Below are 26,444 nucleotides of genomic sequence, written 5' to 3' on the forward strand. Positions count from 1 at the left end.
ATTTATAAATTATTTTTTCTTATTTACTGAAGCAAAGACAGTTTTATAGGGCCTATGAAAGCACAGTGCATCTATGCTGGTGTACTGGAAAACTTAAATATACACTTTTAGAATTTGAGTCTCTTCTTCCTGGAAAATGTAAAAATAATCCAGCGTTAGCGTCAGTTCTAGCAGGTCACGCCAGTCAAGCTCGCATCAGCTGACTCCCAGGTGACTCGAGTCAACCTATAGGAATACGACGCCTATCACAGCATCTATATATAAGCTCCTCAGTATTATCAGCAGCTATCACATTTCTCAGGAGCTAATTACCGTCCTCCATCCCCAGCTCGTCCTCTCGTCAGTCAGGATTTGGCCTTATGATTCCCCTGAATCAGACTAATTCTTGAAATATGTGTATGTTAAATTATTGACATTAATGATATCTGCATATGTTGGTTCTGTTCTGTATAAATTAAGTTATTATTAGAATATGGAATACTACAGACTAGGACTACTATCAGAACTGTCAGAATCAAAACACATGACATATTAATCAAACCTAGGATTGGGGAGCTATGGGCCAAATGGGCCCAGATGTGCAAGACTTCCTGACAGTAGTGGATAAGTTCACCTATAACGTCTCTTCAGGGATGAGGAACATGGAGGAAAAGTTTAAGCTTCATAACATCCCATCAGCCCCTGATCTCAGTCACATACAGAAGCCTGAAGACTTTAATAATGCAGGTAAAGGGTCAAATATGGTAAAAAAAGAAATAAATCATAATAGCACTTTCTGTGACATCAAAGTAATAATGTTTATGTGAGGCAGAGGGATTAAAGTGTTTCCTAAATGCCAAATGTTAACACTTACATGCTGTTAGCAATTGCATAGCAATCCTCCCAATGCCACATTTTTGGTGCACATAAAATAACATGCTTCCTTTTATGAGCTAGTCCCAAATCTTAGCTGTTGTATTAATCTCCACTTTTTGTTTTTTTGTTTTGTTGGCTTTGGCTCTAAGCTAATAACTCTGAGCTGGTAGAGGGTCTAGAAACAGTGCTGTTACACTGGGCCAAGCAGATAGAACAAGTGCTTACAGAGAGTGAACGCATTAGGAAAGAATCAGATGATATTGGACCCTCAGCAGAGATGGCACACTGGAAGCGCAGACTGATCACCTTCAGCAGGTACCATGCCATCCAGCAGTGTCTTTTTCTTCAGTATTAACATAAAGATTGGTAATTAATCTAGCGCTTATACATCTATATGTGTATTTATTAGATTTACTGTGTATTCATGTTTTTTCAGCCTCTTAAATGAAATCAAGGACCCTTATGTGAAGAAGGTCCTTGGTATATTAAATGCAACCAAGTCCAAGACAATAAATAAATGGAGAGAACTGGTCAGTTCAGTAGATGTTAAGTTCTGCTTTGCTATTTCATTCATTTTAATTCATATTACATGAAGAAATTCAAATTTTAAAATCAAAAGGAAAAATTAAGTACTTGTTTTACATAAAGAAAATGCTCTCTCTCTCTCTCTCTCTCTCTCTCTACTGTATATATAAACAACTGTAGTACGGTAATGAAAATGATCCTGTTTGGTAATTTTAGTTTTTAAATTAATATCAACAAATTAAATACAGTACAACGAATACACAGTACTGTACCATTTTTAAAATAGATATTTTTCAAGAATATTTTTTTCAAATTACTGGAATAAGAATTTTAGAACTGTTAAGAACTGTTGTACATTGTACGTTTAATAACTGGTTGACGTGTTGTTTGTATTATGTTTTCTATCTATAGGATGCAAAGATTACGGTTGTGTCCAATGAGGCTAAAGATAATGTGAAATATCTAACTACTCTAGACAAGTTCTTTGAACTTTTGGAAAAAAGCACTCCAGTAAGCTCCAAATTTGTATATTTCACATTCTTCAGGAAAAATGTTATGTAACCAAGAGTGCCATTTATGGCATACTTTAAGGGTCACAGTTTTAACTTATGCACTAGTTGCAATGGAATATTTCAGTTATACTGTATATATTTTTACACTTTGTTTTAGACTACCATGCTGAAACACATTCCTAAACTGATGAACAGCATATACATGATTCAGAGTGTGTCTCAATATTACAACACCTCAGAACACATGACATCGCTCTTTGTGAAGGTCACTAATCAAATGGTGACCACAAGCAAGGCTTATCTCTGTCAAGGGGTGACGAAAGTCTGGGACTTGGACAGGTTGGTCTTGTAAAATACTTGTAAAATGTAAAATGCTGCTAAAGTTTTTAGCCTGTAGAACTGTGTCTCTAAGTTTGAATATGGATTAAATACATTGGTTTTTACTCCCTAATAGAAAGGAATTGCTCAGGAGGATAAGAGAATGCATTCAGTTGAACCAAGAGTACCAGCAATGCTTCCACCAAATGAAAGAGAAATTAAATCAGAACCCTCTTGAACAGCAATTTGAATTGAGGTCCGTAAACCACAGCCTTAAAGTCAACTTGAAATGTTATTGACAATATATATAGTTTCTTAACTCAGCTCCGCTGTGTCATACCAACAGTGAAAATTACATCTTCGGAAAGTTTGACACATTTTGCAAACGTCTGGAGAAGATGACAGACATAGCCACAACTCTTGAAGATTTTTCAGGCCTGCAGTTTATGAAAGTTGAAGGTGTTGAGAAAATATACATGCGCTACCAAACGATTGTGACCAGCATTAAATCCAAGACCTACAATGTGCTTGACCATCGCAAACTGGACGTAAGATCTCTCATTACTGTATATTCTTTGATTTAGTGTTAGACATGGACCATCTCTCATATGACATTATGTTTCTTTCAGTTTGACAATGACTACAATGAGTTCAGAAATCAAATCCAGGGCCTTTATCAGTCTCTAGATGCACTGATTGACACTTGGCTTCAAAAACCAGTCACTGTAAGGCCATTTAAGTTATATTATTAATTGAACATTTGAATAACTGATCCATTCATTAAAGCTCATGACCAGTATTGCATAAATATATTCTTCCTACACTGAAAGGAAATTTATTTACTGTATCAACAGACTGAACAAGCCCTTAACCTGTTGTCCAATTTTGAGAATGGTGTAGGCAGACAAATGGACCTCAACCAGAAGTATATGGTAGTTCTGCAACGGTACGAATATGACCTTGAGTTTGTACGCAAATGCTACCAAAGAGAGAAGGACAATCCAAATTATTTACATCTGACCCCTGTAAGTTCCCTATTGGGTGATTAGCAAACTGTTCAGCTCTTATTCGTATTTAAATAATTTAATAAAGACTGCGTACATGCCCACAACTTATTTTACATACAGTATATGCAAAATGTCCAGCACAAGAAAGTGTTACTGGGAATAAAACATTAATAGTGTTTTACATTTTCTGTTGCAGTTGGCAAAGAAAATTGCATGGTCACAACATCTATTTAAAAAAATTGAGTTGCCAATGCAAATCCTAAAAGACAAATTACACATTTTGCAGGTAATTCAAAGACAACACAGAACACAGTTTATTTATTTTTATTTTAATGGAGTTTGTGCCTGAAAAAGATCTTTTAAGAAACTCTTATCTTGACCTTTAGACGCCAGACAAGAGGAAGATTATTCGAACATACAACAGACTTGCTGCCGTGCTCCTGGAATATGAAATGATACATCACAGAGCTTGGGCTGAAGGTGTAGATCTTGGACTACATGGTCTTAAAGCTTCACTGCTGATCAGAGACCCAGAAACTAAGGTTCGCATCTACTTTTCATTACGAGTTTATCACTTTAAGCCAGAATTTCAATATTCTTTGGCAAAATGGATCAGTATTGTGAATGTGTGCAGCTTAATTAATTGTTAATTTTGTTTGTTTTTAAAAAAAACAAAAAAACAATTAAATTAATTACAAATTCTAATTTTGAATCTGTTATGTGTAAAACCCACACTCATAAACACATAAAAAGTTTATTTTATGGATTCTGTAATTAAATCTTACATTATTTTTGGCTAGGTGTTCTACGTGAATCTTGACCCTCTGGTCCTGGAGGTATTGCAGGAGGCAAATCACATGTATCAGTGGGGTGCTGATGTACCTGATGTTATCCGCAACATGGCTGCTAAACAACCTCAGCTGAAGGAGTATCGTGAGAAGTGAGTGTATAAAAGATTTACCTTACATTAAAATTACAGTGATCATATTACACCAGTAATTTTCACCTTATATATGCAGAAAACTGCACAAAGAAGCAGAGTTTATTTGTTATGTATAGTTGCTACGTATTTTATAAAGAGTTCCAAATCAGGGGCCGAATTCACAAAAATGTTTTTAAGAAAGAAGTTAAGAAAATTCTTTAGATAAATTCTAAGAAAAGTTTTTGGGAACACAAAATATTCTTAATTTTTATTGTTAAGAATAATTTCTAAGCCCCTGGGGCTGGATTCGCAAAACATTTTTACGAATAAGAAAAGGTTTATGAAAATAGTCTGTACAAAATGTTCTTGAGAAAATATTTGAGAACTTAAGAATTTTTCAAGAATTGCACTTAGGAACATTCTTACAAACTCCTTAGAATTTATCTTAAGAATTTTCTTAACTTTTTTCTAAGAAGATTTTTGTGAATCCAGCCCCAGGTTTGTAAGTGATTCTATGATGGTTAGGATGTATGTTGGCATTAGACAGCGAGGCATCCCATATGGTTTTGGGACAAAGCTACTGTAATAAAATCAACAAACAAGCATAAATTATTGTTCTAAATTAAAATGAAAAGTTAATACTTTTATTAACATGAAGTGGAATTTCACTGGTTTCAGATTACAGGAGATGCTGAGGAAATTTAAGACAACAGTCAGCAGCATACCCAGTGTGCTAAAGTCCCCGATGAAGCCCTTTATCACATCTGTGAAGACTGCCCTCTACCCTGGACTGATCATTCTCTCATGGACATCCCTCAATATTGACTACTGTAAAACAGTTATTGCATTAATTACTTTAGATCAGTTCAAGTTTAGTTCGGAGTTGTTGTCCTAAAACCTTTCTTCATCCATGCTAATTTTAATATGTAAAATGTTTACAGAGTCCCCAAAAAGTATTTGAACAATTTGAAAATATCTGAACTTCTTTCCATTAAATAACAAAATATCAGCATCACTCCCCTTAAAGGGATAGTTCACCCAAAAATTACAATTATCCCGTGATTTACTCACCCTCACATCATCGTAGGAGAATGACTATCTTCTTTCAGATCTTTTTTTCAGAAGCTAGTTATTTTACTTCATAAAGTTTTAAATATGGATATTTTTCTTACAAAAACCCATCGCTTTGCATCGGAGGGCCTTTATTAACTAAATTTATGATGGATGGATGGATGGATGGATGGATGGATGGATGGATGCATTTATTTTGGGCTTCAAAACACAGCCCCCGTTCACTACCATTATAATGCTTAGGAGAGCCAGGTTATTTTTCAGTATACTTTTGATTGTGTTCGTCTGAAAGAAGAAAGTCATATACACCTAGGATGGCTTGAGGGTGAGTAAAGCATGGGATAATTTTCATTTTTGGGTATATAAACTTTGTGTATATAGAATGAGATTAGTACTCATTGACCCAGAGCGTATTAACCTGCAGTGTGTATGTGCCGAACGAAGAATTATACACTGAGTTTTTGGGTCGCTTTTTAGAAATATTATGAAGTTAATTCTATTCAATGACTAATCCTAACTTATTAAGACTTTTGTATTAAGTCTGTATTAAGTATCTTATGTATGTATTAAGTATTTCCTCAATGTTTCTCAGTCATAGGCTGTGTGTACAAGGCACTGCAAAATCTGGAACAAGTAGCGAAGGTTGCTATGGATATTCTGCATTGTCGAGTTAATAGGGCCTTAACATCCATGTCTTTCACTTATCTGCTGACACTGCCCAATTACGAGCCAGTTTCACTTGAGACATTTCTTGCCGATGCAGAGACCACCGTCAGCACTCAGAGAGAAGTGCTGAAGATGTGAGTGACACTTTTAAAATCAGTTTTCTCAGACTATATGGTTAAAACAGTCGTATTTAATTTGACTAGGACTCAAAGCTGCGAGGGCTACAAAGGCAGACCGTTCAGAAAGTTCCTATGACTTAAGGTCCAATTGTCTTTTTTTCACACATATTTTGTTCAAAAGGTGAATTTTCGATGTTTACGAATAGCTAGATAGGCATAAAACTATAAAAGACTTTTGAGAAAACATACTTATAGTCCTCAAAGCCTTGCTTTAACACATGTCAAATTAAATTGGATATCCTGACTAAGGTTCATAGTTAAATGTGATTTGAAATTATTTGAGGATTCCTTTGTTTTCATTAAAGTGCAAGCCAGCAGGTGGAGGGCGATGTTTTGGCGATAGTTGAGGAACTGAATAGACTGCTGAAACCTTCGGAAAGAGTAAACTTGGAGGTGCTGTAAATATATCAATTATCAACTCACTATGGGAGTTTATTATTGTGTGTAATTCTGAAATATTTTAGCATTCAATTAGACAACTTGTTGCTCATTAAGGCCAATTCCAACTGCACTGACAGATACCAATAGACACTTAGTCGGGTTTTGTCGGATCAGTGTGTTACCCCTGTCAGGCATCTGCTGAAACTCATTTTTGGCTATTGAACTTGCTCAATCAGAATTACAATGACTTCTGTGGTTACAGTGTGAATTGGCCTTTATAATGTGTAATATTACTGTAATAAACTTACACTACACATAAGTAGTTTTGTGACAATATCTTCACATGTATATTCAGAACTACCAGTGTCTGAATCCTGATGCCAAGCAGAGGACACGTTGTCTACAATGTCTGCCATGCTCTTTCTACATCATGATCGGACATTTTTGTCAGAAGAACACAGACGCGCTGGTCAAAGGTATACATACATTTTGCAATCATGCATCAGAGTTTCATCTCAAAATGGAGACCCTTATTTGAATGTATCTGTAAGAGTCACTCATTAATGTTTTTGTGTTCTTCATGTGAAAGCTACCCAACGCTCTCTGGATGCTCTGCGACGTAGGCTTGCTGTGAGATCCACCCGTCGGTTACCTCTTTTAAGGGCTTCAGTTGAGTTGACCTTTCCCAACATCATCGTCAGACCAAGTTTAGAGCACATACAGGTACTGATGTGAAAACAGCATGGAGCACAATTTCAAAATATAAGGTATATACACATCTATTCAAAAATTTGGGGACAATAAGATTTTTATTTATTTATTTTTATTTATTTATCTTTTCTTCAGCAAGGATCCATTACATTGATTAAAGATGATGGTAAAGACATTGAAGTTTTAAATTTCTGCTCCAAATAAATGTTATTTTAAACTTTCTATTCATCCAACAATCCTGAAAAAATGTATCAGTTTCATCAAAAATATGAAGCAGCACAACTGTTTTCAACATTTGTAATAATAAGAAATGCTTCTTGAGCACCAAATTAGGGGTCATGTGACACCAAAGAACTTGATAATGAAAATTCAGCTTTGATATCACAGAAATAAACTTTTTTTTAAATGTAATATTTCGCAATATAACAGTTATTACTGTATTTTTGTTAAAAAAAAAAAAAAAAAAAAGTAGCCTCGATGAGCATATGAGAATTATTTCAAAAACATAAAAACAATCGTACTTACCCCAAACTTTTGACCTGGAGTGTGTACAGTATATATACATAAAACACAAACATGGAATAATAAGATGTGATTTGATTGACAATCTTAGTTAGTGGCTTTTTATAAACCAACAGAAATTAACATCTTAATGTGTATAAATTCATATATACATATGTGCATTCATATATACATAAGCCTTTAGTTTGTCTTTACAATTCTTAAACACTCACTTGTCCTTGTTTTGCAGGGCGTTCTCAATAAAGTAGTGAACACGGTGCTCTCAATGGCAAAGGATATTCCACTCTGGAAATTTTACTATATCCAGGAAGAACAATGGCAGGTAACAGAATTAAAGGAATGATCCAGGTTCAAAACAAGTTAAGCTTATCAATACTGTACATTGCCTCATAGACTTCCATTGTCCATGGAAAGTGCAAGTGCTTTTTGCTTGATTTTACTCCCAAAATTATAATATGCCACAGATGCTTTATAAACTTAGAGTTTAGTTGACTAGAAGTTTGTGACTCCACAGGCAGAGCAGCAAGCAGCGCGGGAGAATGGAGACGATGCTCTGGTGACTAGACCACTCATGCTGAGGTCTCTGGACAGACAGGTGATAGAACACAAGGATGTGAACAAGGCTCTGGCCCAGCTTGTCCCTGTGGTGTCCTCCCTCAGAGTAGATGCTGGGGACGTCCTTAAAAGGTTGTCTCAATTTTCAGCCCTTTGGACCCAGGTACTTAGAAAAAAAAAAAAAAACTTTATATTGAAAATAATATCCATTTAAAACACTTGATAAGAACAAACTGCATCTAAATGATGGTTTGGTGATTTGAGTGATTTGTTGTACCCCCTAATTTTCACTTTGCTAATATCTCCCTGTGTATATATATATATATATGTGTATAAATTATCAGGGAATTTTAATTCTGAAGTGAACTAATCCTTTAACAACTAGATGTTCAGATCGGTTCCCTACACACTGCGTAGAATTTTTGTAAATGCGGTTGTCACTACTTCGGTTGTAGAATGCAGTTGTCACTCCCGTAAATGACTGAACTCTTTGTGTACTGAACACTAAAAGGAGCGCTAAAAGGTGATGTGAATTTATCTGCAGTGTGTACATGGCCATTGTTTAGCATAAGGATATTGAAATTTGTGACATTTCTCCAATCCAGGACGTTGCAGAACAGGTCAAAGCATTTTTGGAGACCAACCCATCTTTGGCAGAATTCAGTGCCCAACTGTCTCAGTACTCTGTACGTAATTGTTAAATAAGTCTTATATAGTTTGAAGACAGCTGAGAGTGATCCTAACTTACACTACATATATTTGATTAGGAATTTGAGACCCAGATTGAAAAGCTACCTTCCACATGTACTGTGTGCCCCATCCTCTATGAAACTGACTCCCTCAAAGTGTCGCTCATCGAAGAGTGTCGCACCTGGAAATGCGCATTCGGGGCGGCTCTAAACCAGAAGGCCTCTGCGAGCATGACTGAGATTAGCTCTTTTGTGGATGGGAAGAGGAGGCAGCTGCAGAGGCCCATCTCTGACCTGGATGATGTGAGGGAAACTATGGCTGCCCTGCAGGAGGTACACGAAGCAGAGATAAAGATAGACACAGAGATAGGTCCGGTGGAGGAGTCGTTCGCCCTGCTGAATCGCTATAAGCTGTACTACAGTGATGGAAATGCGGAAAAGATTGATGGGGTGGTGTACGCTTGGAAGGAACTTAATGTGATGGTGAGGGAATTGTTTTTGAGACCCCATGAAATAGTCTTTAAATAAATAGTAGTTTATTTTCTTTTTCTACTTACTAAGAAGTAGAGAATAATCTTTACCTTGTCTTCTTGGGTTTTCGTTTTGTAAGCATTTGCTTGTACATGTACGTTGATATTTTTTATTTTAAAGGTGAAAGAAACGCATAATAAGCTCGTGGAAATTCAGCCTCACATGAAGGGTGAGCTTGTAGCTGGAGTTGAGATCTATCAGAAATCTGTGCAAGATTTCTATGCTGACTATGACAAGAGGTAATTGAGTTAATTTGCACATTGTCTTCATGTAATCCCTTATGTACCTCTATCAGTGATTACAGTGTCTAAATCCTCTGTGTTCAGTGGTCCTGGGGTAACAGGTTTGCCTCCACGTGAAGCCAGTGACAGGTTGCAAGTTTATCAGGCCAAGTTTGATGAACTGTGGAGGAAATATGTCACCTTTTCCAGTGGCGAAGAGCTGTTTGGACTCCCTGTTAGAGGTACTTGTGTTTTTTTTTTCCTTGATAATATGAGTTTAGGTTCAGAAAGTTCATGATAGACACCATGCTTTAAAAGATTTTTAATGTTTTTGAAAGAAGTCCCTGATGCTCACCAAGGCTGCATTTATTTGATCAGAAATACAATAAAAATAGTAATATTGTGAAATATTATTACAATTTGAAATAACTGTTTTATATTTGAATATATTTTAATATAATTTATTCCTGTGATGGCAAAACTTTCTAATATGCTGATTTGGTGCTTAAGAAACATTTCTTATTATTACCAATTTTGAAATCAGTTGTGCTGCTTAACATTCTTTGTGGAAACCATGATATATTTTTTTTCAGGACTCTTTTCTTTTTTTTTTTCATCTTTTCATTCTGTTTTTTTCTTCTTTCAGAATATCCTGATCTTCACAGAATCAAACGAGAGCTCAACCTTTTGTCCAAGCTGTACAGCCTCTACAACTCTGTCATTGACAGCGTTACTGGATATTACGACATCTTATGGACCGACCTTGATATAGAAAAGATAAATAGTGAACTGCTGGACTTTCAGAATAGGTTTTTATGATTCTCACTTTTTAAACTTTAACAAATATGGTATGAACTAAATTTAAAAGCTTATTTTGTAATTCTTTTCAAGGATCCGTAAGCTACCCCCGGCCCTGAAAGAGTGGCAAGCTTTTAATGACCTGAAAAAAACCATTGATGACTTCAATGAAACTTGTCCTCTGCTCTACATGATGGCAAATAAGGTGATGTTAAGCAAGCATCTGTACATTGACATCATATTGCATTTATACACAGCAAACAAACATGTAAATATTGTATTAACATACACATTCACGACTAGGCAATGATGCCCCGACATTGGCAGCGCTTGACTGATATTACCGGCCACAAGTTTGAAGTGGAAGCTGTGAATTTTAGCCTTCGAAATGTCATGGAAGCACCACTGCTAAAGGCCAAAGAAGATATTGAGGTATTGTGTGGGCAAAATATTCCATTACATGTATGTGCAATACTATTAAACATATCCTTAATGCTTGGAACCAGACTGATTGCATAAAAAACACAAGGCTGTCAGTATCTTATAAAAACTTCTGGGTACCAGGATGTGTGTATCAGCGCAGTCAAGGAGCGAGACATTGAGGCCAAACTCAAGGATGTTGTGACAGAATGGACCAAACATCAGTTCACGTTTGCATCATTCAGGTCGGAGAAAGAATTTAATTTGTGATTATATTCATTAATTTGTAATGAACACTTTACAAAAGGTAAATAACCCTTTCAGGAATCGCGGAGAGCTGCTGCTAAAGGGATCAGACACTTCAGAGAAGGTGGCATTAATGGAAGACAGTCTTATGGTGCTTGGGTCTTTAATGAGCAACAGGTATTTTATTGAATAGAGTTATACAATATTTTACTTTTTTTTCCCAAATCATTTAGATATGATTCTTTGATTTCCAAATATATGTAATGTAATGTAAATTTAATATTGTATTTCATTATAGTTGAATGTAAATTTGACTAAATTCTTGTTTCAGATATAATGCTCCATTTAAGCCCTCCATCCAGGAGTGGGTGCAGAAGTTGTCAAACAGTTCAGAGGTGATTGAGAAGTGGATTACAGTCCAGAATCTGTGGCTGTACCTGGAGGCTGTGTTTGTGGGTGGAGACATTGCCAAACAACTGCCACAGGTAGCTTGACTCCAAATACATAAACCTTTTTTTGTACCTTGTGAGTTGCCAATTGTCTACATACAACGACAAGCGCAACAACGGGGAATAAATCATTTAAAACAAAAGCCAGAGCAAGTACTTGACATTATGTTGACATTTTTATATTCAGAAACAAACTATCTGCAAAATCAGATACTTGTAACGGATATTCTGGATCATAGTAACCAAAATATCTCAACTTAAAAAAACAAACAAACAAAAAAACGCTCCACAGCCAAAGTGCTCTCAGGCGCCTCCACCTAGAGGAGCGTCTGGCATTTTCATCTTGCTTAAAACACTTAAAAACTGGTTTAAGAGTGCAACATGATACATCAGTTAGTGAAAATAACAGATAGCTCATCCAAAAAAAAAAAAAAAAAAAAAATGGAATAGCCAATTTTTTAATTTTATTTAATTAATGTTTAGATTTAACATTTTTTACAATGTACTCTCTGCAGGAGGCTAAACGCTTCCAAACCATCGATAAAGCATGGCAGAAGATAATGCAGCGAGCACACGAGATTCCTGGTGTGGTTCAGTGCTGTGTTGGGGACGAGACACTGCAACAGCTGCTGCCACACCTTTTGGAACAGCTGGAAATGTGTCAGAAATCTCTGAGTGGATACCTGGAAAAGAAACGCCTCGTCTTCCCTCGGTTCTTTTTCGTCTCTGACCCTGTGTTGCTGGAGATACTGGGTCAGGCATCTGACTCACACACCATACAGGTGCGTTTATCTAACTTTGGGATTTTAGCATTATGTCACAGAGCCACACAACAGTTCTCACATCATTGTGGTTACCATTAGCAGCATTTAGTAAATATGAACTGTTATATGAGTTGTTCAAATACCATATAGGATTTATTTTTATCATCAAACTTTATTAAAATACAGCAGGTAATGGATGAACCAATTTTGTTTTATTATTATTTTTTTTTTTTAACAGAAACAACTTCTTTTTTGTCTCTTTGTGCCTTTCAGGCTCATCTGTTGAACCTATTTGATAATGTGAACAGAGTTGTGTTTCATGAGAAAAACTATGACCAGATACTTAGTTTTCAGTCACAGGAAGGAGAAACAGTGGATCTGAGTCATCCAATCAATGCCCAGGTACAACATTTCTGAGATTTTGACCTTTAAATACATTAAATATCATAATCCTTGCATTAAATTGATATTTCAAACTATGTGGCTTGTTGAAGAGTGGTGTGCTGTAACCTTAAGCTATTTGGATTTATGGTTTTTGATAAAACTGGGGGGGGGAATCCACTGATAATGAAGATAGTTACTGATCTCACACCTCAGGGTAATGTAGAAGCCTGGCTGGGTCTGTTACTGGATGGAGTAAAGGAGACCATTCACAACATTATACGACAAGCCCACATGGCTATTGGTGACCAGGGCTTTAAACTGGTGGAGTTCCAGTCGATGTTCCCTGCTCAGGTTGGACTGCTTGGCATACAGTTCATCTGGACCAGAGATGCTGAGGAGGCTCTCCGCCATAGCAAGTCTGATAAGAAGGTTCAAACTTTGTCCTTACTTTGGGTTTCATGCAGTGCTTGAAGTGGGACGGTACAGACGAACGCAATTTCAAACCTTGGGAGTACCGGCACTTTTTTCCCACTTCAAGCACTGGTTTCAAGTCATAACTAAAATCAGGAGGTTGTGTTTTATTAATGGACCACTTTCTTTCTTTTCTTCCCCATAAATCAGTTCTATATAAATGTTCTGTTTTTATCTGTTACAGTCTGTTTTTACATTGTTTTGTAAGATGTTTCCCATATTTGTTGATTATTTTGTCTTTTTTTAACAGATAATGCAGACTACTAACCAGAAATTCCTGGATCTTTTGAACGAACTGATTGATATGACTACTCATGATCTGACCAAGATGGACAGAACCAAATATGAGACGCTCATCACCATACATGTTCACCAGAAGGACATTTTTGATGACCTGGTGATTGATTTTTGGGTTTTTTTGAAAACAGTTGTGCTGCTTACAATTTTTGTGGAAATCTTGATATATTGTGTTTCAGGATTTTTTGATGAATAGAAAGCTCAAAAGAACAGCATTTATTTGATATAGAAACCTTGGTAACACTTTACAATAAGGTTTAATTAGTTAGCATTTGTTAACTACTTTAGTTAACGTGAACTAAGAATGAACAGTACTTCTAGAGCATTTATTAATCTTAGTTAATGTTACTTTCAACATTTAGTTGAAACAAAAAGTTGAGTTCTTAACATTAGTTAATTCATTGTGAACTAACATGAACAAACAATTAACAGTTGATAAAAATATAGCTAACATTTACAAAGATTAATAAATACTGTATAAAATGTTTGCTCATTGTTAATTTGTGTTAGTTAACGCATTAACTAATGTTAACAAATGAAATAAAGTGTTGCTGAAATCTTTTGTAACATTATCACATTTGCTCAATTCAATACATTTACAAAAAACAAAAAAACAAAAAAAAACATACTGACCCCAAACTTTTGAATGGTAGTGTGTATTTCTCCAAGTTCACAATCATATTTACATATCAAGTTCACATATCAACCTTTTACAAGATTTATTTTTTTTCAAGTCTACACTTCACATTGCCTTTGCATCTCCCTCTGAAGGTACGAATGAACATCCGGTCACCTTTAGATTTTGAATGGCAGAAACAGTCCCGCTTCTACTTCATAGAAGACACCGACAGATGCATTATCCAAATCACGGACGTGGAGTTTGATTACTGTAATGAGTATCTGGGCTGCACTGATCGTCTGGTGATTACACCTCTCACTGACAGGTGAGTGTAGATGCATTGAAGAGGCCAGATTCTAGAAATTAAGACAGTGTTAGCAAAAATGGTTCTTAATGAATAACACCCATTGTCTTCAGTGTATTTACCACTTGTTTATTTTGGTTTGTTCCTCACAGATGTTATATCACATTGGCCCAGGCTTTAGGAATGAGTATGGGAGGGGCCCCTGCAGGCCCTGCTGGCACAGGAAAAACTGAAACCACCAAAGACATGGGCCGTTGCCTGGGAAAATATGTGGTTGTCTTCAATTGCTCCGACCAGATGGACTTCCGTGGACTGGGCCGCATCTATAAAGGTTGAGTGCACCTGAACTAACTTAAAAAACTGCTTTCTTCTCTTCCACCTCTAAAATAATCTTAACAGAGCACCTGTTTGACCCTTAATCAGATTAATATATACATATTTGAAGTGTGTGACCTTTTCCGTTGGCTCTTGATGTTTATAATGTTTGTCAAACAGGATTAGCCCAGTCTGGTGCATGGGGCTGTTTTGATGAGTTCAACCGCATTGAACTGCCTGTGCTCTCAGTAGCTGCTCAACAAATCTACATTGTCCTGCAATGCAAGAAGAACAAAAAATCTCAGTTCATATTCACAGATGGAGATGTGGTGGATATGGATAAAGAGTTTGGCATCTTCCTTACTATGGTAAAGTGACAAATATTAGCCCACTTTGTACTTCATGTAATTAATTTGCAGTCATCAAAGGGAAACTGAATGTATTTGTTGCACAATATTGAATTTTCATTCATACTCTTTCTCCAATATTTTTCCCCTCCATTAATTTGTAATTTTCATCACAGAACCCAGGTTATGCTGGTCGTCAGGAGCTGCCTGAGAATTTGAAAATTCAGTTCCGCACGGTGGCCATGATGGTGCCTGACCGAGCCATTATCATGAGAGTGAAACTTGCCAGCGCAGGTTTTCGTGAAAATCAAGTCCTCAGCCGCAAGTTTTACACCCTGTACAAACTGTGTGAGGAACAGCTGTCTAAGCAGGTATCCACAATACATTATTAAAACAAAATCTAGTGGCACAAAGCACTCCCATTTTAGTCAAGTCATATTCATTTATATAGCACTTTATACAGAACAGATTGTTTCAAAGCAACTTCACAGTAATAAACAGGGAAATTACAGTGTTCATGTTACAAACTTCATCAATTTGTTTTGAAATATTTGAAAAAAGTAGGCATGGAAAGCTACTAATAAGGATGGTGACTCATTTGGTGCCTGGGGGGCTCAATGTTTACACTTTTAGGGGAGATAAACCCATGAATGACATACTAATAGTAGTCAAAGGTCAATGAACTGGGTTAAGAGAATGTATTTTAACATTAAAAATCTTACATAAATTATATTAGGCAACATTTCAGAAAATATATTAATGGACATTTTTAAAAAAGTTTATCTTGGGAATTTTTTATCAAATATCAAATTGAAAGTTTTTATTTATCATTGTTGTTATTTTTTTTGTTAGTAAAGATAATATTGTTAAATTATTATATACAATTCATTAAAGTGTTGTTATTATGATTATTTAGAATTTATTACTCTTGAGTTTTCCATGAATATAGCCTGATACGCCATTAAAATGTCAATAAATAAATAATAAATACATTATATGTTTTCTTTATTCATGATGTGGGTCTTGCTGATATTTTTCATATTTTTTATTACTCAACAGGTCCATTATGACTTTGGCTTGAGGAACATCTTGTCTGTTTTAAGAACTCTGGGTGCTGTGAAGCGATCCAACCCAACTGAGCCAGAGAAGACTGTGGTCATGAGAGTTCTGCGTGACATGAACCTCTCCAAACTGGTGTCTATGAATGATCCAGATTTAATTGGAAATAACACCTTGAAGTAATAGGATAAATGTGTCAGATGTTCTCAGGAAATTACTCTATTCCTGCCTTTTCCTCCATACAGGTGGATGAAGATGAGCCCCTGTTCATGAGTCTGATAAATGACTTGTTTCCGGGCATCATGCTGGATAAAGCCGGTTATCCTGATCTGGAAAGTGCTATCACTAAACAAGCTGAAGAAGCCGGACTGATTGCACACCCACCCTGGATTCTCAAACTTGTGCAACTATATGAGACTCAGAGAGTGAGACATGGTTAGCCTTTATCCATTTTACTTCTATTAAAGTTATAAGAATGAGATTTTGTCAGACTGTAGGCATGCACATTTTGCTAAAGAAGACAATGTCAACAAATTGTCCTTGCACCCAACCATCTATTTCTTCTCTGTGCATAGGTATGATGACCCTTGGCCCCAGTGGAACAGGAAAGACCACATGTATCCACACTCTAATGAAAGCCATGACAGATTGTGGAAATCCACACAAAGAAATGAGGATGAATCCCAAGGCCATCACTGCCTCCCAGATGTTTGGCACATTGGATGTGGCAACAAATGACTGGACAGATGGTATCTTCTCCACACTGTGGAGAAAAACTTTAAAGGCCAAGAAGGTGAGAGAATTGTGTCAACAAGCAACTTGCATGATTGAATGACACGCTTGTGTAAGCAATTTTCTTTAATTTGTTTGTCATTAGTCACATTTTTATGAGTCCAACCCCATCTGATGAATATGACTTTGAATGGCAATTTAACAAGTAAATTTGATTGCAGTTTGATTGCACAGTGCTCATTTTTTGTGATTAAAAATTCCAATTAAATGACACAATGGTAAAACATTTCACAGGGAGAACACATATGGATAGTTCTTGACGGTCCAGTCGATGCCATCTGGATCGAAAATCTCAACTCCGTCTTAGACGACAACAAAACCCTCACCCTGGCAAATGGAGACCGAATACCAATGGCTCCCAACTGCAAGGTGGTATTCGAGCCACACAACATCGACAATGCATCGCCTGCCACTGTGTCCCGCAACGGAATGGTCTTCATGAGCTCCTCTGTTCTAGACTGGCAACCCATACTGCAGGCCTGGCTGCAAAAGATCCCAGTAACACAGTCTGAAGTGCTACTGGCTTCCTTCAACTCTGTCTATCAGGTGACAGCTAGACATGAGGGCATTATTTTACATGCTCTCTGGTACATAGGTTATTGGAGTACAGCTTAACAGATACAACAAGAATATTTAGTTGAATTTTAAAAAAGGTATCTAGTGATATAAAGCGTGTAAAACATCAATATAAAAATAGATCAATACAACCATTAAGCTTGTAAGCCATTAGGTGGTTTATGAATATAAAAAGTTCTATTGATTTTTTGACATTGCCCAGGGAAAGGTCAGAGAGAATTTTGTACACAATTTTCAAGAGCTCCCAGTGACTATTGATCCTATGAAACTGTAAGATATCTAAAACTAATTGCATTATTAATTTACACACTTTTCTCTGCTAACATATACATTTTCCACAGGATTTGATGAATTTTGTCTCCACTGCGGTTTCCCCCAAAATGCAGCTGCTTGAATGCATGTACATCAAGCAGACCATTGATTTATTACAGGTAATCTTTAAAGCACAGACACAATTGTTTTCAGGTGTTATGAAATAAAGGAACAAGCCAAATGAGGCTGTAAAGCTTTTTGTATTAATATACACTAACAATGTATACGTATGCAAAATATGATTGTGATCTATAATCTTGAAACTCAGATTGAAGATCTGATTTTTAACACAGGGCCTGTTACCAGAGGTTGAAGAGAAGCACCAAACAGAGGCTCACATCAACCGTCTCTTCATATTTGCTGTGATGTGGTCTGTTGGTGCTTTGCTGGAATTGGACGATCGAGCCAAGATGGAGGTGTTCCTTAAAAAGCATAATGCCAGGCTGGATCTGCCCCGCACAGAGGGAGACCAGACCATCTTTGAGTTTGTGGTCAGTGCGACTGGAGAGTGGGATCTCTGGTCTACAAGGGTAAGATCAATAATTAAGTATAATGGTTGAATACCATTAGTGATCTTTAATTATCGCATGTCACATGCCACAAGCCACAAGTTAATGAATTAGCTTCCCTAATTTTCCTTTTTGCTAATCCTCCTGTTTATCTTTTCATTCAGAGCATGAATGGTGTTTCATACCTTTTCATTTTAACTGCAATGTCATCAATAGGTGCCAGAGTATCACTACCCCAAAGACACAGTTCCTGATTATGCCTCCATTCTCGTACCTAATGTCGACAATATACGGACAGACTTTCTCATGCAAACCATTATGAAGCAAGACAAAGCTGTTCTGCTCATCGGTGAACAGGGAACAGCCAAGACAGTCATGATCAAGGTGTGTGTCTGTTTCAGTTAATCCATGCTATTATTGGCAGCAATTGCCTGTAATTTTAGTTTGAGTTCAGTAAGATTTCATTTTTTGAAAGAAATTTCTTTTGAAAAACAAGGATGCTTTTTTTTAATACTGATCGAAGGTGACAGTAAAGACATTTATTATGATCCAAAATGTTTTCTTTCAAATAAGTGCATTAGAAAGCAAGGCATCTGAGTTTTGAAAGTCACCCTATCCAAACCTTCCCACAGGGCTACACCGGCAAGTATGACCCAGAAACACATTTGAGCAAAAGCCTAAACTTCTCCTCGGCCACCCTGCCTGGCATGTTTCAGCAGACCATCGAAAGCTACATAGACAAACGCTTGGGCACAACCTACGGACCTCCCGGAGGGAAGAAGATGACCGTCTTCATTGACGACATCAACATGCCAGTTATCAATGAATGGGGTGATCAGGTGAGGAGTCACATGCCGAAGTTCAACTGCAATCCCAGCAAAATGTGCACTGAATTACCCTACCATCTTATCATGGCATAATGTATACATTTTATAAAAAGGCCCAACATTTTATTAAGTACACAGTAATAGCATCTTATTTTTTATTCTCCTTGACTGAGCCTCGAGTGTTTTGTTCACCAGATCACTAACGAAATTGTTCGTCAGCTGATGGTGCAAGGAGGTTTCTACAGCCTGGAACGGCCTGGGGAATTCACTAGCATAGTCGACTTGCAGCTGGTGGCCGCAATGATCCACCCTGGAGGTGGCCGCAATGATATCCCCCAGCGACTCAAACGGCAGTTCTGTGTGTTTAACTGCACTCTCCCATCCAACTCCTCTATAGATAAAATCTTCCACACACTCGCCAGTGGTTATTTTTGCTCAGAAAGAGGCTTCCCAGAAGAGGTGTGCTCTCTGGCTGCCGCCTTGGTCCCCACCACCAGGAGAGTGTGGCAAGCGGTCAAAGCTAAGGTACTGCTTTGGTGATTTTATCAAAAGAGATATTACTTACTGGACATGAAATGTGGGTACAGGTTAGGTGAATTAGTCCAGGGTGCTTTCCCCTCCCTTTGGCCTAAGAAACTGGGATAGGCTTGAATGACTTAGAAGTTCGTATAGGGAATAGAGAGACATGAAATGTAGGGGTGTGACTCTGTTGTAGGTTCCTCCAAATTTGATTTGGTTTCAATTCAGGAAATTATTAAATTTTCTGAGCCTTTTCAAACATGCCTGCAGTACAAGAGGGTACAAATTATTAGAGAATGGTGCCCTCTTGTGGTCAGTATGCTTCAATGTAAGCTGTAAAATTGATTTTTAACAATGCTGAAATGTTTCTTGAGCAGCAAATCAGCAAATTAGAATGATTTCTGAAGGATTATGTGACTCTGAAGACTGGAATACAGAAATGCAGAAAATGCAGAAAGAAATGCAGAAAATCCAGCTTTTCCATCACAGGAGTAAATTACATTAAAACAAAACAACAAAAAAAACTATATATATATATATATATATATATATATGTGTGTGTGTGTGTGTGTGTGTGTGTGTGTATATATATATCAGGGGCGTCTTCTCTGAGTAGGCAAGGGAGGCAGTGCCTCCTCAAAAAAAATAGGATGAGAAAATAATCCATATTACATTTAAAACAACACAAATATTACAAATTATGACATTAAAAAGAGCGCAAGTCACGCGTATTTCTTAAGGAACACTGCCCAACAGCGACACCCGCAGGTTAAGTTACACAGAGGAGTCATGCTTTACAGTCTATGGAGTCATGCCTCCCTTTCCTCTCATAGAAAACAATATAAAATCATCAGACCCCCGGAGTGCGGTGGGTTTTGTGGGGGGTGATTGAGAATGAATGGGGGAAAGTCACGTGAGAGGAGGCAATGATTGGATGTAATTGGTTATGATTGGATATGATTGGTTTATGTGATAAATCCCACCTCTTGTTGACGTGCGCGTTCCGCGCGTCAGTTTGACTGAACAAATGATGGCGTCAATGGGAAGACTAATTGAAAAGTAAGTAAACAGATCACCCAGTTAGATATCACCGCTTTATGTCACGTCAAAATCAAACTTGAAATGGACTGAAAACATGACTGCGGGGTTTTTTTTAGTGCAATCAGCTTGGTGAAATCAAACATACAATTCGTGTCTGTGTGTTTACAGAGACTGACTGATAATCCAAAATAAAATAAAAAACGCAATAAACAAATAAAATATATTGTTTAAATTATTATTGCCTTTAGTTAATATTTTGGAATGAATGTAGAAATGCTTAAAACACTAACTTGATGAGATTGACTTGGTTTTGATAAATAGAACATTTATTACAATACACTGTTAATGTAAAATTACAAAATAGAATTATATTTGGTTTCTTTTTTTCTTTTTTGATGTACTGTAATGAAATGTTCACTTAACAAGGAAGATGTGTCAACTTTATGAGTAATTCACATGAATTTACATTGATTCATAAAAAAATGTGCCTCCTTATTTCAGAACACCACTGCACGCCACTGATGCATATATGTGTGTGTGTGTGTATATATATATATATATATATATATATATATATATATATATAAAAGAAAATTATTATTTCACAATGTAATAATATTTCACAATATTACAGTTTTTACTGTATTTTTACTATAGCATAAGAGACTTCTTTCAAAAATATAAAAAATTCTTACCGATCCCAAACTTTTGAATGGTTTTGTTGTGTATATTAAATAAAATAATAATTTTAAGTTATTGTTTTCAGATGCTGCCTTCCCCCGCTAAGTTCCACTACATTTTTAACCTGCGTGATCTGAGCAGGATATGGCAGGGCATTCTCACTGTGGGATCAGAAGTGTGTAAGACGCCTCAACTGCTGGCTTCTCTCTTCCGTCATGAGTGCTCACGGGTCATTGCAGACCGCTTCATTGATCAGAAAGACAGAGAGACATTCGATGGCATTTTGGAGAGGGTGTGTCAACTAAATCCTTACAGGCTTCATGATTTATTACATCATGCACATGATGTTTATTTTTTTCTTTTTATTGGGCTTTAGTAAAAGAATCATAGATTTTAAGCATTTAATATGTATTTCTTTATTTTTATGTATTATCTGATTTCTCTACTGTTCTGTTCACTGTAGATCTCAGTACAGGATCATGGTCCTGGTCTTTTGGAGCAGGGGCCATGGGAAGAGTACTTTGTGGACTTTCTGCGGGATGCTCCAGAGATGACAGGAGATGAACCTGAAGATGCAGAGGTTGAGACACCAAAGGTCTATGAGCCCATTCCTTCCTTCAAGGCCCTATCAGAGCGCCTGTCTGTGTTCCAACAACAGTATAATGAAACTGTTAGAGGAGCAGCCATGGATCTGGTCTTCTTTCAGGTTAGTGGAACAAAAATGTTGCATAAAGTGGACAGTGCTCCGAAATATGGAGCAGCTGCTCCCCTGGCATCCTGAGTTTGAGATCATTTGTCAATCTTGTTTCTCTCCTCCCATTGGTTTCCTGTCCCTTCTATCCAATATTTTTAAAAATAACTTTAAAAATTGATAAAGTTTATTTTTAATAATAAAAGCATATCTTGGTGCAGGCTAAGCTTAAGTTGCTTTTTAACTTGTTTTGTTAGAATGTGTTTGTGTTAGTATTTATTGTGATAAGCAGTTGTCTTTTGTTTGATATACATTAATGGTACTCATTAGGATACTTTTTAATTTCCTGACTACTAGTATATTTATGTATAAGCATATTGATGTATATATTTTTATTTCCTCACATTGACCTCTATACACTCTCACAGGATGCCATGATCCATTTGATGAAAATCTCACGGATAATCCGGACAGCTCGTGGTAATGCTCTACTGGTTGGAGTCGGTGGTTCTGGGAAACAGAGTCTCACCCGACTTTCATCCTTCATTGCTGGATACCAGAGCTTTCAAATCACAATGACAAGGTGAGAATATTATAATTCTTCTCAAATTTGATGCTTTGATTTTTTATGTTGTTGTCATAAGGGCTTTTTCACAATTTAAATAGTTCAAATAGTTCTAAACCCAGTGTAAACAGAATCCTGGGTTATTTTTATTCACTACTCACACTTTACCAAGGGTAAACAGTTAATCTGGTGTATTCATAATCCAATGTTTCACACTGTTCATTCCTAAACCCTGGGTTAACGCTATTATTTGCATATTTGCAGTGTCAAGTGTTGAACAAACAGACAAAAGCCCTATATTTAGGATACAGTACTTGATGCTTTCTGTCAAAGGTGTACATTTACTTTGGTGGATTTTTAATTGTTTAGAGTCAACACAAAATCAAATGTGATCATATTTTCTTTGACAAGATTTAACATAATTTCTCCTCTTACAGAACATACAATGTGAGTAATCTAATTGAGGACCTGAAAGCCCTGTACAGAATTGCAGGTTTGGAAGGGAAGGGCGTGACCTTCATCTTCACAGACAATGACATCAAGGATGAAGCTTTTCTTGAGTACATGAACAACGTTCTGGCATCTGGAGAAGTTTCAAACCTGTTTCCTCGAGATGAGGTAGATGAGATCACCCAAAGCCTTATTCCCGTGATGAAGAAGGATCTCCCACGCTGCCCACCCACCATCGACAACCTCTACAACTACTTCCTATCCAGGGTGCGCAGTAACCTCCATGTGGCTCTTTGCTTCTCACCAGTTGGCGAGAAACTGCGTTCCCGTGCCCTGAAGTTCCCCGGCCTCATCTCAGGCTGCACTGTTGATTGGTTCCAGAGGTGGCCACGCGATGCTTTAGTAGCCGTGGCTCAGCACTTTCTCGCTAACTATTCACTGCGTTGTTCAGATGAGGTGAAGAAGAGCATGGTAGAAACAATGGGAATGTTCCAAGACATGGTGGCTGAGATTTGCACAGAGTACTTCCAGCGCTTCAGGCGTCAAACCTATGTGACTCCCAAATCTTACTTGGCATTCATTAAGGGATACCAGATGATTTACTCAGAAAAAATTGATTATGTGGGGATGCTTGCAGAGCGAATGAACACAGGTTTGCAATTACATCTGTTTTAGATGCAGAATTTTAGATTTGTTACTGTTCTTTATATTTGGAATAAACAAGAGTGGAAATGAAGACTTCAGATGCAAAAGCCTCTAAGTGCCATTTGAAATTTTCTTATAAAATGAACATTTTTATCAAGCTTGTATGTTTATGTTCAGTTATTTCACTTCAATGGCAATGAAAAGGACCATTAAAGTGAAAATTGCCATTAAAGTGAAATTACTGAACCTAAACATACAAGCTTTATAAAAATGCTCATTTTATAAGAAAATTTCAAATGGCACTTAGAGGCTTTTGCATCTGAAGTTTTCAAATCGGCCAGCATTACCATGGTCAGTGTTTAGTCTAGAGAGGTAAATGGGTCAATGACATGACATGCATATTTTTGTGTCCAAGTGCATTATTTCCTTTTAAAATAATTTGATAAGTTCATGACATATATCACTTTGTTCTATAAAACCTATTTAGTTTTGTAATCTTAAACCCCAACTGCAAACATGGCTCTTTTATAATGAATTGACATTATTATAACAGTAAACATGATAATGCGTCATCCATAAGACCCCAACTGATATTTGTGGCAGAGTGAAAAGGTTTGTTGATCTCTCTCAAATACTTGTAAAAACGGCTTATTTCATGTATGGGTAGATTGGTACACTTTCCATGTCAAATGGTACAACTACAGTATACACATACAACTATTTGGTTGTACCGCCTGACATGGAAAGTGTACCAACCTACCCATACATGAAATTAGCCGTTTTTACAAGTATTTGAGAGAGATCTACAAACCTTTTCACTCTGCCACAAAGATCAGTTGGGGTCCTCTGGATGATGCATTATCAAAAAAAAAAAAAACAGTCAAAAATGCATTTAAACATTTTGAAATGTTATTTAACAACTGAAACTTGTTTATTTAACTTGTCCATGACTCAAAAATATGCATTACATCAGTTTTGAAAAGATTTTTTCATTTGTCAGTGACCCATATATATATATATATACAGCTATGGAAAAAATTAAGAGACCACTCCAAGTACAGAAATCAATGTTAAGTGGTCTCTTAATTTTTTCCATAGCTGTATATATATAAATTGTTATAAATTGTTTTCCTATATGAAAACAGTTTAATGTTTTGAATTATTTTGGTGATAGTTTGTGTAACATGGAATAAACCAAAAAGTATTTTACTTTTTTTTTTTTTATCACAGAAAGATGAATCACAAGGTCATAAGCTGTTTGAATATGAACATAAATATGGAAAGAACCATCTACAATGTAGCAGCAAAGCATCTGTTTATATTCTAAACTAATTAATCTCATCTGTAGGTCTCGAGCGCCTCATGGAGGCCGAGCAGTCTGTTAATGAGCTTCGTGTGGAGCTGAAAGAGAAGGAGAAGGTACTGGAGGTGGCTAAACAGAAAGCAGGTGAAGTTCTGCTGGAGGTCACCACCAAGGCACAAGCTGCTGAAAAGGTGAAGGCTCAGGTACAGAAGGTGAAAGATAAGGCCCAGGCGATTGTGGATGAGATAGCGCAGGAAAAAAAGGTGGCTGAGACCAAACTTGAGGCGGCCAAACCAGCATTAGAGGCAGCTGAAGGTGCGCTAAAGGTAGATGTCTGGAGCATGTTAAATCACCCCTAAAACATGATTGAATAAATGTTTTGTGAACAGTTTTTCATGTTGACTTGAAGGTCTTAGATGAATTTAGTCAACTTAAAGCTTTATGCCATTTCGTTTCTAGACCATAAAGCCTGCTGACATTGCGGCAGTCCGTAAACTGGGAAAGCCTCCACATCTGATCATGCGGATCATGGACTGTGTACTGCTGCTGTTCCAGCGACGGGTGGATGCGGTCACCATGGACCCAGAGAGACCCTGTGTGAAACCTACTTGGAGTGAAGCTCTTAAATTAATGAACAATACTGGATTCCTCAGCATGCTGCTGAACTTTAACAAGGTCAGACAACACAATGTAATACTGATACACAAATCTTTATTTTAGGTGTTTATTAAAGTGATAGGTCTGGCTCTGAAATCCTATTATATGAGTCATGTTATTGTAAAGTAACTGATGCACACACCTGTGATTACACATCACTTGATTTCTATCTTAACTCTCTAAAATCTACTGTATGGGTCAAATAGTTAGCATTGTCATGGTGGAATCAACACTAGGACAGAAATAAAGCAAAGATTAAACATATGAATTTCTATCTGACCTTTAAAATAATGAATGCTTCATGGTTACTAATGACATTTTGAGAATGTGCCAGTATATGTTTTCACAGTGCAACAGCATCACATTTTCTTTGACATTTTTGTTATCCTTTAAAGGACACTATTACAGAGGAGATGGTTGAACTGCTTACTCCATATCTCTCAATGGAAGACTATAACCTAGAATCAGCTAAGAGGACCTGTGGTAGTGTAGCAGGGCTCTGTTCCTGGACTGAAGCAATGGTGGAGTTCTTTGGCATTAATAAGGAAGTTCTGCCCCTAAAGGTGACAGCATATTCCACTTAATCATCACTGGGTATATATTTAACCGGAAAATGAAAATTTAACTACTGTTCAAAAGTTTGGGGACTGTACGTTTTTTCAGTATATATTAGAATGAATTAAATGTTGTAAATATGTCTGTTATGTTAACCAAGTCTTCATTTATTTGATCAAAAAT

The 26,444-nt window shown here is 36.8% G+C and overlaps 1 protein-coding gene across 1 annotated transcript in view; it reads left to right on the forward strand.

Annotated features, from left to right (window-relative positions):
- The window catches only part of LOC137013487 (dynein axonemal heavy chain 5-like), a 50,114-nt gene that overhangs the window by 5,099 nt on the left and 18,571 nt on the right, over positions 1-26,444 (forward strand). The window contains exons 9-61 of the mRNA XM_067377266.1: positions 546-726; positions 1,005-1,170; positions 1,292-1,385; positions 1,792-1,890; positions 2,050-2,231; positions 2,347-2,466; positions 2,557-2,758; positions 2,840-2,935; positions 3,065-3,235; positions 3,414-3,503; positions 3,604-3,759; positions 4,018-4,157; positions 4,818-4,969; positions 5,803-6,010; positions 6,361-6,448; positions 6,792-6,912; positions 7,026-7,159; positions 7,899-7,991; positions 8,184-8,387; positions 8,830-8,910; positions 8,992-9,396; positions 9,565-9,683; positions 9,771-9,907; positions 10,312-10,474; positions 10,557-10,668; positions 10,767-10,895; positions 11,028-11,128; positions 11,208-11,306; positions 11,461-11,614; positions 12,094-12,360; positions 12,616-12,744; positions 12,940-13,155; positions 13,448-13,594; positions 14,266-14,438; positions 14,570-14,748; positions 14,913-15,100; positions 15,256-15,450; positions 16,139-16,273; positions 16,384-16,573; positions 16,714-16,931; positions 17,165-17,476; positions 17,848-17,937; positions 18,112-18,348; positions 18,544-18,711; positions 18,960-19,166; positions 19,350-19,679; positions 21,481-21,687; positions 21,859-22,101; positions 22,515-22,669; positions 23,089-23,753; positions 25,095-25,375; positions 25,509-25,724; positions 26,102-26,269. Coding sequence (XP_067233367.1) covers positions 546-726; positions 1,005-1,170; positions 1,292-1,385; positions 1,792-1,890; positions 2,050-2,231; positions 2,347-2,466; positions 2,557-2,758; positions 2,840-2,935; positions 3,065-3,235; positions 3,414-3,503; positions 3,604-3,759; positions 4,018-4,157; positions 4,818-4,969; positions 5,803-6,010; positions 6,361-6,448; positions 6,792-6,912; positions 7,026-7,159; positions 7,899-7,991; positions 8,184-8,387; positions 8,830-8,910; positions 8,992-9,396; positions 9,565-9,683; positions 9,771-9,907; positions 10,312-10,474; positions 10,557-10,668; positions 10,767-10,895; positions 11,028-11,128; positions 11,208-11,306; positions 11,461-11,614; positions 12,094-12,360; positions 12,616-12,744; positions 12,940-13,155; positions 13,448-13,594; positions 14,266-14,438; positions 14,570-14,748; positions 14,913-15,100; positions 15,256-15,450; positions 16,139-16,273; positions 16,384-16,573; positions 16,714-16,931; positions 17,165-17,476; positions 17,848-17,937; positions 18,112-18,348; positions 18,544-18,711; positions 18,960-19,166; positions 19,350-19,679; positions 21,481-21,687; positions 21,859-22,101; positions 22,515-22,669; positions 23,089-23,753; positions 25,095-25,375; positions 25,509-25,724; positions 26,102-26,269 — 9,513 coding nt within the window. The remainder of the gene's footprint in view (positions 1-545; positions 727-1,004; positions 1,171-1,291; positions 1,386-1,791; positions 1,891-2,049; positions 2,232-2,346; positions 2,467-2,556; positions 2,759-2,839; positions 2,936-3,064; positions 3,236-3,413; positions 3,504-3,603; positions 3,760-4,017; positions 4,158-4,817; positions 4,970-5,802; positions 6,011-6,360; positions 6,449-6,791; positions 6,913-7,025; positions 7,160-7,898; positions 7,992-8,183; positions 8,388-8,829; positions 8,911-8,991; positions 9,397-9,564; positions 9,684-9,770; positions 9,908-10,311; positions 10,475-10,556; positions 10,669-10,766; positions 10,896-11,027; positions 11,129-11,207; positions 11,307-11,460; positions 11,615-12,093; positions 12,361-12,615; positions 12,745-12,939; positions 13,156-13,447; positions 13,595-14,265; positions 14,439-14,569; positions 14,749-14,912; positions 15,101-15,255; positions 15,451-16,138; positions 16,274-16,383; positions 16,574-16,713; positions 16,932-17,164; positions 17,477-17,847; positions 17,938-18,111; positions 18,349-18,543; positions 18,712-18,959; positions 19,167-19,349; positions 19,680-21,480; positions 21,688-21,858; positions 22,102-22,514; positions 22,670-23,088; positions 23,754-25,094; positions 25,376-25,508; positions 25,725-26,101; positions 26,270-26,444) is intronic.

Source organism: Chanodichthys erythropterus, chromosome 23, assembly GCF_024489055.1.
Source record: "Chanodichthys erythropterus isolate Z2021 chromosome 23, ASM2448905v1, whole genome shotgun sequence".
NCBI lineage: Eukaryota > Metazoa > Chordata > Actinopteri > Cypriniformes > Xenocyprididae > Chanodichthys > Chanodichthys erythropterus.